Below are 16832 nucleotides of genomic sequence, written 5' to 3' on the forward strand. Positions count from 1 at the left end.
CCATACATAAATATAATAAAAGTAATTTACTGCAAACCAACAGCCAATATCAAATTAAATGGAGAGATACTTAAAGCAATCCCACTAAAATTAGGAGCAAGACGAAGATGTCCACTCTCCCCATATCTATTCAGTATAGTATTTGAAGTTCTAGCTAGAACAATGAGACAACAAAAGAGATCAAGGAGATACAAATCAGCAAAGAAGAAATAAAGGTATCACTATTTACAGATGGTATGATAGGCAATCCCTAAAATTCTATCAGAGAACTTCTACAACTGATGAACAACTTCAGCAAAATAGCTGGATATGAAATTAACTCAAATAAATCAGTAGCCTTCCTTTATACAAATGCTAAACAGGCTTTCCTTTCTTGATTGTTGGAATTCTCAGCATCAATATCTGCAAAGGCTTTATGATGAGGCTAAAATTATAAGCTTATGTACCTATATATGCATGCTATAATGATATATGTCTGGAAAGTTAAAGCAAAACTGTCTAGGAGAATAAAGCATAGTAAAAGGAGGGTGTAGAGCAAGGCTCCTATAGAGGAATATGGGAGGGATATGCTGCTCATCTATGAAAATTTCCTTGAAGCTTAATGCCATGCATTGTGAATGTATGACAATAAAAATCAATATAAGCTTAAATGAAGGCAGAGAAAGTGACGAGCAGGGTTGTCACATGTCCTGAACCCTGAAAAGTAGATTTTTGATTACTACATTTATTTTAAATAAAATTGATGATCTTATGCTGCCACACCTCCAGACCTCCCTAAGTTCCCAGGTAGCCTCTATCATTGTAGTTGTCTAAAATGTTATACAAGTATATGTAAGTTTCTGACAAGGGCAATTTCTACAGTATTGTCCTGGTGAGTTTTTTCCGACTTCCCTGCCAACTGATCACCAGAGCCCCTTATTATAACCTGGAGTAAGTATTTTTATTAGAGTGTAAATGTTATGCTAAAACTGGTGCAAATAAGAAATGCTGATTTTCATGAATGAGCACGAACAGGACAACTTGATTATTCACCAACCAGATCAAGAAATCAAGTATTACCGTATATCCCTGGAGAAAATGTTTAACCTACTTTCCTCTCCTGTGAGGGTTTTTATAGCATAATCAACAATGGAACTGAAGAACAGAGAGGTGAAAAGCTTCCATTCCAGCCAAGCCCTCAGTGTTAAGTTTCAGGTTGCCTTTGAGACATCCACAGAAGGGAGGTCCGATCTCCTTTTGGGTTTTTTTCTTGATTCCATTTTAGCCAATATTCTTTATAGAAGTTAGCAATGTGAGGAAGAGCACAAATCTACTCCTTGTGGGAAATTCTGTTCTTTTCAGAAGCACCCCCCAAAACAAAGACTAAAAATAAGGAAATATATCCAGAACTCATGAAGAGAATTGATTCCTGATGTACATGGCCATGTACCCAGAGCCCATCAAACCCTCTCTTCTCTCAGTCCACGAGCTTCACCTGCCATTCTGTCTCCTTACAGAATACTTCCAGTCACAGCTCTTATCATTCTCTCCAAATCTGGATTACCACAATCCTGATATCCCCGAGTGGAGGCAAGACATTGGCAACGTCATCAAGCGAGCTCTAATTAAAGTAAGTTGGCTGGACTTTGGATTGCTTACTTTTGAACTAAGAAAAGTAGATGGCAGTAACAAAAATTGAAGCTGCTATTCTACAAACAAGTCAAGATTATTTCTCCATTTGGGAAAACAAAGGAAGAACAAGAAAAGCTAGAGAAGAGAAGGAGAGAAAAGAGGAGAAACAAGACAGAAAAACTGAGAATGGAAGAGTGGCTAATCTTGTGTTTAAAGGTGGAAATTTGCTCAGTGTGGTTCCAAGTACTTCTGAGACAGGGTCTTGAATTTAATGAAAAATAGATAAACCATTTGGTGAATGTACACTAACTATATGCATTTTTGTACCCTTTGCTTATGATTAGAGCCTTCATAAATAGATATTTAACTTCACTAGACTACCGCTGACCACACATGACACCCAGAGGGCTAGGAAACAGCAATTCTCCAAGGAAATACACCTGTAGATTTGAGCCAAGTTCATATTCTCTTTGGGAAGAATAAAACATTTGTTAAGCATTCTCATAGCTATATACTAGAATTTTGAGTTAAATGAAACAGTCCATTTGAGTGGAGAAGTCTAATGTACAATTAGTTCTATAGCAGAGACATAAGCAGCATCTCCAAAAGGCACTGAGAAATGTCTAACTCCCCTGTTTTAGGGATTACAAAGTTGACACAGATGTGCAATTCTTCATGACAATTGGAATAGTTCTGGAGGAGATATTTGAACATATTTTAACAGATAAACATCAGTTAACAGTGAAGAAATGGTGTCTTTAAGATAGAATGAACAGTCCATGCAAAGCAATTCCTTCTGGAAGAGCTCATTATGTTGCAGAAATGACATAAAGTTTGATGTGGTCAGTCTCTACCTGACAGGAGAACAAAATGGGCAATGGTTGACTAGAGCGATTGTCCTAATATGAAGATTCTGAAGAGTTAAGTTGTAGGCAACAGAGTATGGCCATCCAAGAAAGGTATGGTGTCTTCTTTACAAAAGAAAATACTGTCAGTAGATAGATTTTTCCAGGTACCTATTGTGGTGACAGTGCAAAAGGAAAACTGCCAGGGTAGGAAGGGCAGAGTATGGGGATGATTTCAAATCAAATGGAAAGGTAGTGTTGACCGGGGACAAGAAAAATCTCAAGGACAAAGAAGTCAAAGTCTCATTAAGAAAATGAATAAAAAATAAGAGGGACATATTGGTGAGAGGCAAAAAAAAAAAAAACCCTCTACAATTCACACAATATGTAGGAGGTGCCCTCCCCATTAACTACTTGAGCATTATATGGAAAAAATATACTTGGAAGCCGTATGAGTTTGGAGGATATGAGCAATGACTGCGTGAACATGACCAGTTGAAAATGTAGATCTGCAGGTAAAGTAGAGGTTCAGGCTAGGAGAAGAGATATCAGAACCAATGCTTTGGAACCAATGCTTTGGAACTCTTTAGTCTTGCTTTGGAGGAAAGTGGGGGGCGGGGAATCAAGATTGCTGAAATGTTTGAAAACATAGGGAAGAGAGACACAGGGAAAGATATGGAGAAGGAGCTGACAGAAAGGAAGCAGAATAAGTAGTGAGAACAGAGGGGAGTTTCTATAGGCATTATTCCAAGGGACCTTCAGAATTTTATAAAGGAATTTTTATAAAAGGAGATGTGAATAACATAGCTGTGTTATGCTTCTTTATTCTGTTTGGGCTACTTGGACTTATAAATGACAAACATTTATCTCTTGAGAGTCTACATGTTTAGAAAGTTGAAGATCAAGGCATTGGCAAGAGTGTTATTCACGGATGATATTTTCTCACTTTGTGTTCACATAATGGGACAAGAGCAACGTGGCTATCTCTGACTACTTTAATAAAGGCATTGACCTTGTTCATGAGTATCCTACCCTCCTGTCCTAATCACCTTTCCCAAACCCTTCCTTCTTATACCATCACACTGGTGATGAGGCTTAAAACAAAAACTATAAGGGGAGCCCAAGTATTTAGACCATAGCCTTTACACTTACTATATCATCCAGGATGGGGTCACGTTCCATGTGCTTGAAGCTACTAAAATCTTAACAGCTTTTGAAGGAACCTTTGGAAGACTTCATAGCAGGATGTGCATAGACCTTAAATCTTCAAGTAGCCCTTCGGATGGCTTTAAATGAATGTGGAAGCATGGCTTTTGAGGTCCCACTATGATCTCTGAGAGACCCTGATGTAACTATTCTTGAATCTAGAATCACAGCAGCCAAGGCACTGGTGGGTTCACCCCTTTTTCCATTGGGTAATCCTCAGCACAGTGCAGTCTTCTCTGATTTATGCACAAGGACTCAGAGAGTTCCAGATACTTGGTCGTCATGCTTCCCTGCTGGGTACTGGGACATCTGGGACTGCAAGACAATGCCTTAATGGCTGGTAGATTTGTTAGACTTGGTTGCTTTTTCTGACTTTTTTCCTGGCTCTCTTTTGGTTTTTATAACATCCCTGAGAGTTAGCTCCAATCATTAAGACAAGTTCTACATGGGAATCAGAGCTGAGCAAATAGGAAACAATCTACCTTCCTGTCTCTATTCAATTCAGCAAGCATTCATTGGTTCGCTGAGTTTCTACCATGCCAAGAAACTTGGGAAGAGTAAAGTATCTTCAAAGGTTTTCAGGAATGCCTAGGAAAGCCCACAGCCAGAACTTTTCAGAAAACCCTTCAGAAGCTTTAGAACCTTTTAGATGCAGTTGTAGAAAACAGTGGAGATGACCTGTATCCCCGGAGAGGGAGGCCAGGGTGATTTGAATAATCTGGAGAAGATTACTGTAGGCAGATGGTCACATGAGTCTCCTGGGAGAGAGGTGATATTTCAGGTGAATCACACATCCTCCAGCATATTTTTATTGAGAGAACAGGGAGTGATGGAAAACCATCAATGCACACTGCGAAGAATAATCCATGGGAAGGAAAGTCCAGTTTACTCTCAGCCAACCTCTCAGTCAGAAGTTCGTCTCTTTTAAGTTTTCAATCAAAGAAATCAGTATAATCATCCACTCAAGAATAGAAAAATTGACTCATAATCTCATTTGAACATGTAGCATTTCAATTTTCTATACTTTTAAATTTCTATACACTTGTAACCAAATAAATTGTGTAAAAGTAGATGAGTATGCAACCATGCTAAGTGTCATGTGACCCCATAGTGCTCAACATCACCTTCAAACTGCGAACGTGGCCTTCCACATGGTTATACCAGTGTTTTCTTAAGTTTTGAATGTTTAATATTTCCATTTATTTCCTATACTATGTACTATTGTGTTTCTTCCTATGTATGGTTTTTCAAACATTTTGAACCACTTCTTTAGGAGAAAACACACTACAATTGCTGACTGAGGAATATGAATAATTTTATAGCCTGAATGAGATTCCTTTGGAAAGCCAATTGATGATGGGTATCAATTCCTTTTCATGTTGCCAGCCCCAGTGAGTGGCTCCCCTTCCACTGCAGTCACACCAATAATACTCTTCAACTTAAACTCTTCCTATTTTAACTGGAGAAAACAAGTGCTCTTCTGCTGTTATTTTGAATTTGCTTCTCCCTACGTTTGTTTATAACAGTTTGCTCCTCATTTGGAGCTGGTATATTCAAGTTTGAGCCACTGTTCTTGTTCTCTCAATGAAAAAAATGAATAAAATACGAGAGGAACTTATTTCAGAAATCATTTGGCATACCCTCAAAGTTTCAGTAACAATTTCAATGAGAGCAGAAGAGAAGCCAGTGATTCATTACCTGGCAGCTCAGGGAGGAACAGGAGAGATGTCTGGGTGCACACTGCAGTCTGGGACTGAAATACTCTGTGTTTAGAAGCTCACACAGGCCACATGGCTTTGAATAATACTCTTTTCCTGGCTATTCGTGCAGTTGCATGGCCCCGGAACCCTTATTGTTTGATCTAAATGCTTTGCAGGTGACCAGTGTCCCAGAAGACCAGATCCTTGTGGCCGTGTTCCCAGGTCTCCCCACTTCAGCAGAGCTTTTCATCCTCCCACCTAAGAACTTGACAGAGAGGAGGAAAGGCCACGAAGGGGATCTAGAACAAGTAAGTGACATCTGCCACCATCTGGACTCTGAGTTAATACCCTGCCACCACACCAGACTCTGAGTTCTATGAAGTTGTCTTTAGTCAAAGAGGGAGAAAGGCTTACCAGTTACCAGTGGACCCCCCCCCCACATCTAGGATCTTAAACAATTATCAACGTTATGCCGAATAAATAAAAACAGAATAATGTTGCTGGCCTCTTATTACAGGGGTTGGAAACTCGCTCATGTGTCTTATGAATAGTGTCTGGGTAGCAAGGAGACAGAAAAAGGGAAAGAAGGAGAGATGGAGGGTAAAAGGGACAGACATAAAGACAGATGGAGGCAGAAAACAATGACAGAGGCAGGCAGAGGTACGAATGCTTGGATTTCTCTGTTTATGGGAAGGAGAGCTTTTTGTCTTTAAACTACATGGGCCTTAGAGATGGTGATCAATTTAACTACCATTTCTGGAGAGTAAACAAACTGCTTTTGGATACATTTCTTCAGAGAGAGGGGGATTGCCTCATTTTGCTTGGACAAGAGGAGCAGTATTTCCAAAATGGGATGGAACTGACATTCATTGTTACTTGGACACATGGTTCACGTGATCTGCACATAGTTCTGGAAGCAAATGGTGCCCTAGTCTGCAGCCTCTCTCTATCAAGTCTGCTACCGCTGGGCTATCTCTGGCTATGCACTCTGTCACCCTCTCCTATCATCTTGTGACGCTACGTCAGGAGGCGAGGAAATAAGAATGGAGAAAGCTGCAGAAAGTCTATGTGGTTTAAATGTAGCCGCTTCTGTGTGGAGCCACCATTGCTGGTCCTCACCCAGCCTGGATGACGCCCATCTCTATGTCCATCCACAGTGCTCAGACAGAAGGAATGCTATTGCCCTTTCCTCTGGACTGGAGAGATTCTTTGCAACCCATCTTCTTGGTGTACATATCACTTTCCTTAGACTCCACTATCACAGAACAGCATGTAGCAGCCATGCGCTGCATTTAGAAGCTACATTGACCATGCATTTAGGGAAATAGGTAATTACAGTGATGAATAGCAACTGTGATATTAAGGTTCACACAACCAGATATGAGTTGGGGACAATAGTCTATGAGCCTCAGCTTTCATGTGGGAATTACAGTGATAAAATCGGTGTTATGTGTTATGAGGCTTGCTGGGGGAAAGGAAAGAGGAAATTATCCCATAAAAGGAGGCAGTTGCTACTTTGATGTGTGCTTCCCATTGTCTCTGGGTTGGAATATACAAGGGATTGGGCTGGGGCTCCGCATATGCTTTAATCCCTGCGGGTGTCTCTGTTCCCAGGATGTTACCTGATCAGATTAAAGAACTAATGATGAGTTGACATTCTTTCATTGAACCCACAACATGCCTCTGGTTATAAAGGCAGGGATGAAAGTGCTCTAAGCTAGAAGTTGAATGAAATACTATGTCTGTTAGAGCGCTCATTCATGGGGAGAATTGGAAAGCTGCTCTTTCTTCTGTGACGTGCCTCTTTCTGTCTCTCTACTACTGGGTTTCACACAGCTCTATAGGATGTGAGAACCAAGTTGATGTCCCTATACCATGAATGAACTTGCTTCTTTTTTTTTTTTTTGACAGTTCAGTCATGAGAGAGCAATATCACTTACCACATCTATCCGTGATCCTTCTCTCTTGTTTTGCAGATTGTAGAGACACTATTTAATGCGCTTAATCAAAACTTGGTACAGTTTGAGCTGAAGCCAGGTGTCCAGGTCATTGTTTATGTGACACAGCTGACATTAGGTGAGTGTTTGTTGGGAGTCAGGGGATGTGAGGATGGATGGGCCATTATTTTAAACAGAAAAGAGAAGAGATAATCTCTCAAACCTTCTCCACAGATGATGCACTAACTAAGCTTATATATATGACAATGGCTGAGAAAAGTTAGTCTTGTGTTTCTGAGGGTATTTTGGAAGGCACTGCAGGAGGACTTTCTTATAAGGGGCTTTGCAGTCAAAACCTGCATAATCATTAGAGGAAAAGTTCTTTGGTTCTTTTTAAAACTCTGACTTTATATTTGAGATGGTTGGGTTTTATAGGCAATACTCAGGCTATTCAAAAGTCTTTGATTTTCTGAATTTTTCTTAGAGGGTTGCTCAGGAACCTTTTAGATTCATTCCTTTTACCGTATGTGAGTTCACATAGCAAGAAGGACCAGTTAGCAGGTGCTGGGTTCTATTCTTACAAAAGGAATAGAAATGGTATGTCCCATTGAGCATTGATGTATAGCCCTGAGAGCCTGGTTGTTCAGTGGGTCTTCCTGATCTCAGAATTTTCTGGTAAAGAGTTTCTAAAACTCACCACCTAGGGGATTTGTAGCCCCAGAGTGTGGTAGAGGGAGCACCAGACAGTCCAAGGTTGTATCTGTGGTTAATCAAAGGTTGTCAATGTGCTGCCACATTGGTAAGAAGAGTAAGGAGACAGAGAGCCCTCCTCCCTCAACAAGTCACAAGCACTCGGTTTACACCCTAACCAGCCATCCTCAGACATAACAGAGGAGAGAAGTTTCCTTGAAGGTTCAGAAGAATTCTTCTCATTACTGAAAGCTTCTCAGGGCATTGAAGTCAGGGCGAACAGTCAGCCTCTGTTCTCTGATGCCTCCAGCCTCAGCTCCAGCTTCAGAGTGAGCGTCTTTCCTTCTCTCCTAGCTCCCCTGGTGGACTCTAGCGCCGGGCACAGCAGCTCTGCCATGCTGATGCTCCTCTCAGTGGTTTTTGTCGGCTTGGCTGTGTTTCTGATCTACAAGTTTAAAAGGTATGTGCTACTGTCAGTCGAATTGTATATCAAGTCTAGGATCACCGCAGTTAACCAGTGTTCTTCAACTCAACATCAACAATATAGCCTCCATTTTTTTTGAAGCTCTCCTTGGCACTGAAAAAAAAATTCAAGAGTGGCTGAGGATCAAGAAATGAATGAAATATAGAATCAGAGCTGTATTCTCTTTGTAGGCTTAATAGATTAAGAAAATAAGGATTAGTTATATACTCACATGCCTGAATGCATGTGCCTCTTTATCTCGTGTTATAGCTATCTAGTGTCTCTTTGTAGATTTTCATGCTTGTGATGAGCATACAGCTCAATCTGTACAGCATTTGTCTAGCATGCTCAAGGACCTGGGTTTGGTCCCCATCACAGTAGAGGCACTAATAACAAAAGTTTGAGATCATTCCCAGCTACAAGTTTGAAGCTACCCTGGGCTACATAAGACTATGATACAGTTTACAAAAGGAGAGAGAAAAGAAAAAGAAAATCATTGCATATTATATATTTCTTTTTTTCCTCTTTCTAAAACAGAATTTTCAGGGGAAGAAAGCCCCACATGTTTTCAGAAATTATTTTTGAAACCCCCGCAAATGGTAACATAACAGGATATTAATAACAAAATGAATGAGGCCGGAATGAACAATTATGCACTAGTAGTCAAAGTATGTAAAGCCCCAAAGAGGTTTATAGTTGCAAATTATAACCACTGAAGTGAGACGGGGTCAGTTTTATCTCTGACATTTATACCCTTGGGCAACTGTATTTATATCTCCATACCTTCATTTCTTCATCTGTAAGATGTGAAAATACAATCGTATCTCATGGCTTTTGGTATGTGGATTAAACATATTAATTATGTTTAGCAATTATATAATCATATACTGTAACAGTAATGTGGTAGTTGTAGCTACTATATAGTAAGTAGTCAAGAAAACCTGAGGTATTACCAGAAAGGAATATCTAGCGACTGTGTATTCCAGGGATGCCTCTGGGCCATAAACTGACAGGTAGCATAATAGGCTCTCAAAAATTATGATGAAGACACATTCTTTTGGGAAGTCTGAGATAAAAGACCATAATTTATTATTTGAGGTTTTATATTACCTTTAATCTTTTTTACAGTCCAGTCGTTATCCCCCTCCCATTCTGCCTTCCTATAGTTCCTCATCCCATTCCTCTTCCCCTGACTCCAAGAGGATGTCTCTACCACCATACTGCTCCACATCCCACCAGACCACCCCATTCCCTGGGGCCTCAAGTCTCTCAAGAGTTAGGTGCATTTTCTTTCACTGAGGCCAGACCAGGCAGACCTCTGCTATATATGTGTCAGTGGTCTAGGACCAGCTAGTGTGTGCTGCCTGGTTGGTGACTCAGTGTCCGAGAGATCTCAGGGGTCCAGGTTAGTTAAAACAGCTGGTCTTCCTACGAGTCTTCCTCCTCCTCGACTTCTTCCAGCCATTGAATTTTTAATGCATACCTTATTTTGGGAATGTTCCCAGGATGAGATTATCTTTGTAGATTATAGAGGGAGTTGATGGATGTGAGGTGGCTTTACTCTTCTCTCCCCATTTTTGCTTCTCCAGTAGCTATTTCAGTTGCTTAGAAACATCTTTTTTATTCGATAGAAAGTTGATTGTTAGTCACAAGGGCAAGGATTTCTCAACTTTCTCTCATGCTCACTGGAAGAACAGACTTGGCCTACTTTGCTAGTGGATTTACAAACTTGAATGTGATTCATGTGTTTTTGGGTCAAGGTGGGTCAACCCATCTGCTCCTGGTTGCTTTGAATAGAGGAAAAACCCTTAGGGTATAATTAAAGAGAAAATGTTTAATAGGAAAAAGAAAAACACCATTTTATGGATGTACTTAAATTATATGCAAAACAGAATGTCAGTCATCTAAGTTATTGTTTGTGAGAATTTCCGGGTTGTGGTGAACATAAAGACAGGAGTGTGAATATCAATTGAGCAAAATGTATCCTATCTTGTTCTAGCATTCAGTTCCACAGTAGATAGAGGTGAGGGTGAATAGAAATCCTGCAAGAAGCAATTTTTGTTTGTCATACATCTCCAAATCAAAGGAAGACAACTTGCAACTTAGAACCTTTCTCTACTTGTATAAAGGTTCCTGAACTCCTTACCCAGTCAACTTCTTTTTGTAGAAAACTGCAATATTGGAGACGTTCATACATGAGTAATCTTATATAGTGAGATCTCAGAATTAGTCTACTTTGTATTTCTCAATTATCAGCCATAACTGTTTGTCTCTGACAGTAGATTAGTGCCAGTCAAACTGGATAAACAGCATTAAGCCAAACTTAACCTTTGCTTTCCTAGCCCACGCTCCTGGATGTTTTTCTCCCAAAGCTCCAGGCCTTTTGGTGATACTCTGCTGAATTTTCTTTTATTTCTCTGGCCTTTTCTTTTCTCCCCATCTTCCAGCATCCCAATGGTGGCTGTGTAGAGTATGCCAAGTAGCAAATAAGTAAAGGTCAGGCTCTGCTTCCTGTATCCTGCACTCTCCTTTGTCTACTCATTACCATCCAACAGAGTATTCTGTAATAAAGAACATGCATCATAATCTGCACTGACGTTTGCCCCTAGTATGACTTGAAAACTCAGTTTTTAATTTTGACTTAATTGAAAACACAAATAGCTACACCTGGCTAGCAAACACTGTTGAACAGTTCAGACAAGGCAATGGGGTCAGTTTCATTTTTGTTTCTGAATTATTGGCTATACTGTGTATACAAGCACATTTTTCTCTTTATGGCTATGAGCACAAAATAATTTAAATGTCCATTCATTAGACAAATACATCCCGGGTGCCTACTATGTACTGTGTACTGAAAACCACCCACCTAGGTTAAGAACGGAGAATGAAGTGGGATCCCTAAAATCCTTCAAATATGTATTACCCCACCCCACCTATTACATGTGCCTCATAGATAGCAAGTGTTATTTTCAGACACCTTAGCACTATAATTCAAAATGATTGTGAAGTGACTTTTTACTTTCTGAAAAATCCCCAACAAGACTGGCTTTCTGTCATTGGATATATTTTTCTCTGGTTATTCAAGAAAATGTTAGAGCTCTTACATTTCTTTCTAGCTTATTCTTAAAATAAGGTTTTCATTATAGTTCAAAGTCTTCTTTCCTCATAGCTGGAGCAAATGAGTATAAACTGCACCTGGATTTTGTTTGCCTGCTTGCTATTTTGTGTTTTTAGATCCATGGGCTTCTCCATCTTCTTCTTATTTAAACCTGTATGGATATGTGTCCCAAGACACGTCCATTGATCTTTTTATAGAAACACAGAGCTCAGACTTGACTGACGTATTCAAAAGTTCCACAAGTGGATGAGTTAAACAATGAAAGCAACTTGACAGCTTTTTCTAATGTTACAAATTGTGATGTCAAAGTCAGTTCCTTCCAGCCATCTATAAGAGGTGAAAACATGCTTATTTTCGGGGATGGAAATAAAGTGAGCAGTTATTGTAAGGCCCAATGAGTGCAGACACTCACAGGTGCCTTTAGCAAAGCAGGAGAGGGTAGATAACACATTCTAGCTGTAACTCTGAAGTGTGCATGTCTATGAACAGGAATGGTTTGACTGTCTCCAGACTTAGTGAATATTAATTTTACAGTTGAACATAACATGCATAATCAATTATAATTTTCTAATTAGAAGCAATGTAAGTCATTAGTCTATTATACTTGTATTTAGGTAAAAACTCAAAGGCTCAACTCTAATATTTATCATCTATCTATCTATCTATCTATCTATCTATCTATCTGTCTGTCTATCTTTATCTTAATTATCTATTTTTCTCTCTCTTTATTTTTCCCTTTATCCCAGTTTTGCCTCAAATACATTATATTGCTGAGGATGACTTTGAACTGATTAATCTCATGCATGTATCTCCCCAGGGCTTAAATTTACTGGTATGCACCTTATAGCCAGTTTATATGATGCTGGGGATTGAGCCCAGAGCTTTATGAATGCCGTGAAGGCACTTCTGTCAACTGAGTTGATACTACAAACACCGAATCTTCCATTTTGAACATTAATAGATTGTGTGGGTTTCTATCTCAAAGGTATAATAAGTTGGGTTACACTGATAATGGCCAATAGGAAACATGAGGATACACATTTTCATGTGATGTGTGGAAAGAAAAAAGATATAGAGATTGAACACAGAGGACAGATAGAGACAAGTATGTGTTCAAAACTTGTTTTTAGAATTTTCTTTAAGGAAGAAAATAAAAATGTGGAAACCATAATGATTGAAACTAGGACAATTGAGAGCTGCACTTTAGGAATTCATGGAATATGCTGGGTTGGATTAGATATTAGAAGACATTAACTTTCTGTCATTTTTGGAATTTAATTCAATATCCCTACCACTCAATGAAGTAAGAAAAATATCCTCTGGCTCTGATGTGACAATGTACAAATTCAGTCTTCTATTGTAATCCAGTCTAGAAGAATAGACTGAGCACAGGGCTAAAACATTGTATTCATTCACTCAGCTGATGCCTGAGAAATGCAAATGGGCTAACTGTATCTCTGTGAGCATAGAACGCTTGGACTTTGCTGGTATAAAGCATTGAGTCTAGGGAGAATAACACACAAGTCAATAAACATTGACTGCGATATCACCCTAAGCCTATCCCTTCCTGGGTTTGAAGACATTGTCTTACAATAACACATTAAACCAGGCGAGATCATGGATCAGCCTTCAAAAGTGACATATAAGCCAAATTTTCAAGGGCAGGGATAAACTATCACCATGAAAACCATAGGTGCTTTACAAAGACAGAGGGAACCGTTGGTTCATTGAAAGGCCCTAGGGGAAGTCGTTTTTTATAGATTCTCACAGACCAACATTTGAATTGATGGGTTCACAGTAGCACTTGTAGCAGACTCTCCTGAGAACTTGGAAGAATAAAAGTCCTAAACCCATTCAATTTGTACGTGTGAAGTCACAATTCACATCTTACTGAAGACTGTGGTTGAAAGGTGTCCACACAAGCATATGGGGAACACTAGATTTCAGTCATGGGGAGGAGCCTGCTGAGACTGAAAGAGAGTTTGTCAGGAGATCATGGAGTCAAGGTGGAGGGAAACGCCAGGCTCTGTAAGATTTAATATGAACTTGCCTTCTTCCAACTCTAAGCTGTCTGTTTGGTGTCTTCAGATCTACTCCTTTTATGTCTTTCAGGGAAGTTATTTTGCCTCTTCTAACCCTTCCCTTAATACACTCTCCGTCCTACAGTGAAGCTACTGTTATTCACATTGAGCAGAGAAGGAAACTATCAAAATATTTCATATATTTTTATCTAAGTTTGTTACTCTAAAAAGGTATAACAATGGCGTAAGTGTGTTATTTTGGGTAGTTCATAAAACACGGCCATAGGAATCAATTGTACACATGCCAGCTTACAGAAAGATTGTACAATCATACATCTCTCAAAGTCCAGCTACTTAAAAAATGTAATAACAGGTAAATATTTTCAGAGTTTACTGGTTAACTGATCATGGGTAACATCTTACCTGGGCATCTTACTTGCTGGCTGGCCTGTATCCTTGGGCTCAGTACCTTGTGTGGTCAGGATTTACCCTTTCATTGCCTGGTCCTGTTAATACCTTTTCTCCCCCTCCTCACCCCCAGAACATCCTGTTGGCTATATCAGGCATGCTCTTTTACCTCACTCTGGTTTTGTTCCTACCTGACGTAGGAAAATCCCCTGGATTAACATCTACGCCCAAGTCCAACATGATAAGGAACAGGAGATGATTGGGTCAGTGAGCCAAAGTGAAAATGCCCCCAAAATCACCCTCAGTGACTTCACCGAGCCTGAGGAGCTGATGGACAAGGAGCTGGACACGCGGGTCATAGGTATGTGTGCCTGGGCTACAACGCTCAGAATCTTCTGCCATTAGCTGGCATTGTGTATGACACCAGACAGTCCTGGACTTCAAGGCTGGGGGACAATAACTGGCAACAGTGACATACTCTTATTTTAAAATTCATTTCCACCTCTAGCCACATGAAATTGACAGAATATATATATATATATACACATATATACATATATATATACATATATACATATATATATTATTAGAATTTAATAAAGATTAGAAATACAGGTGGCCCAGTGGAGGATGAAGTCAATTATCCACTGCTATTGGGAGTTCTTCTTTTTTTTTTTAAAGCCCATAAACCCAAAAGAATACAGAATGTAGTAGGGACAAACTTTACTTGGCCAATCTGTTAACTTTGTGAATGCTCAACACCACATGTTACTCAACTATAAAATGGAATAATAGTAGCAGGATTCTGCCTGTCTGTCATATGCTGTCTGGAATTCTGTTCTGAAATTGTTCCCTTCATTAAATGGTGCTATTAATTAGCACAGTGCCTGCTCCATATCAAGGTTTCCTCCATGCTAGCTATTGTCGTAAGGATCAGGACAGAATAGACGGAATGACTGTGTCTTTTCTTCTCTTCTGCAGGAAGCATTGCTACCATCGCGAGCAGTGAGAGCACAAAGGAGATCCCCAACTGTACTAGTGTTTAACAAAGAAGCCACGTGGGCCATCACCTTCCTGACTTTTTATTTTTGATGACTACTATTACTATTATTATGGAAAAATGAAAATGTCTTTTTTTTACCTTTTGTTTACCAAGGGTCCCTTCATAATTAGTGGGCAGATGCTTAGCTTTGGGAAGCAAAAACAAAAAAAAGGCATTCTTAGTTGATCATAATGGGATGAAGGAATATATGGTTATATTTGTGTTAAGAATGTATCTTCCCACAGGTTTCTTGCTTTACTCTGCTGTCAGTAGAACGAAGTTTTTCTCGTGTCATTCTGTCTCTTTTAAGTTGGGTTTTTGTTAACTTCACCTTTCTCTACCCCTCTCATGCTCCACACCCACATACACATACAACGTGGACCATTCCCCAGTTCAATTGCCGGACGTAGGTTGAGGGGGAGTGGACGTAGCTGCCAAAGGCACGCACACCTTTTCGAAAGAGGCCCCGCCTCGTGCATGTCAAAACTGAGGCTGAAGATGGTGTATTGTATATAACTACAATGTAAATAGCTTTTTATTTCCTAAGAAATAATTTAATGTTTAGTAAAAAAGAAAACAGAAAAAAAGAAAGATGCGTGTGTTGGCTTCCACACTCACCTTCAGAGATGACCGCCCCCCCAGCCTGCCTGGTGTGTTGGATTCTGGATCGTCTCCAGCTGTCTGTCACACTCAACTCTTGCGTCTCAGTCCACACCATAGCTGGTTTCTGCTTATGTATATAAAGGGAGCGGGAGAGGGCTTCTTCAGGGCAATTGACAAAGGAAAGACTTCAGTGGCATTCAAGAACATGGAGGTTGTTTTTCTTCCTAGGAAAACATAGAGGAAGCCACAAAGACTCGTAGAGACTTCAAACTGAAACTCAGTGGGGGAGATAAGACTTTCTCTCAAAAAAGAAAATAAAAGGGCGGGTATTCATCAGCCTGAGAAAGCAGTCCTCTCTAAAGGAATCTAAAGATGCTCGCACTCTGTTTTCTAATTGGATTTTGTGGATGTGTGCTTTGCCCATAGTGAGCCGCCCAGCTGTTCTGCACTCAGAACCGTCTTTGGGCATAACGTGAGGTCCAGTGAACATCGACTGGCATCACAAGAATCAGAGTGGCTGGAAAGGGAGGTCCATTTGTGGAATCCTGAGTTTGTGAAAACCCTGTAGGCCAAACAGAGGTCTAGTCTTTAATGATATTAGTCAGAATGATTTTAGCAAAGCTGTGCTATTTGCTCGTCAGATGTACACAACTTCCTTAAAGTCAGATGTCGGCCTTCGGTTCCCTTAAGGTAGTTCTCTCGCCTCTGGGGTGAATGGCTTTCAAAGCCTGTTACTTGCTTTCTTAGCACCCCAGCCCCCTCACCTGTTTAACATGCCAATTCTTTTCCGTAGAGTCACTTCACACCATGCTGCAAGCATCCGTTTCATTTTCAGGCTTTGCCTGTGCACACTTGTTTCAAAGAATGCTATACTGTATATATATATATGAAAAGAAAGGCCACATTTTGTACCCGTCAACCTTCATGAGATGCTGTTCATAGTCCTCTTTGTGAGATACAGGGAGAATGTGATGGAGAAATCTAGCTGGTTACACCACAGATCAGTATTAGAAGGGTTTCTAAAGATCCCTCTTTTTCATTTCAAAGGTTAAATGGGGCAGACAATTGCGATATGTGTACTAAACACTGGGATACAGTGCATGAGTCATATCTATCTATATATATATATACAGTATATGTACATATACTGTTCTTGGTTTTATTGTTCCATTTGAATATTTCTACTGT

The 16832-nt window shown here is 39.9% G+C and overlaps 1 protein-coding gene across 1 annotated transcript in view; it reads left to right on the forward strand.

The window, feature by feature from the left end:
* Sorcs3 (sortilin related VPS10 domain containing receptor 3) overlaps window positions 1-15211 on the forward strand; it is a 617283-nt gene extending 602072 nt beyond the window's left edge. Inside the window, 6 exon segments of the mRNA XM_032892177.1 lie at window positions 1497-1609; window positions 5539-5670; window positions 7339-7438; window positions 8344-8449; window positions 14200-14360; window positions 14981-15211. Of these exon segments, the coding sequence (XP_032748068.1) occupies window positions 1497-1609; window positions 5539-5670; window positions 7339-7438; window positions 8344-8449; window positions 14200-14360; window positions 14981-15045 (677 nt within the window). The 3' untranslated portion in view covers window positions 15046-15211.
* The last annotated feature ends 1621 nt before the right edge of the window (window positions 15212-16832 follow it).

This window comes from Rattus rattus, chromosome 2, assembly GCF_011064425.1.
Source record: "Rattus rattus isolate New Zealand chromosome 2, Rrattus_CSIRO_v1, whole genome shotgun sequence".
Lineage (NCBI taxonomy): Eukaryota > Metazoa > Chordata > Mammalia > Rodentia > Muridae > Rattus > Rattus rattus.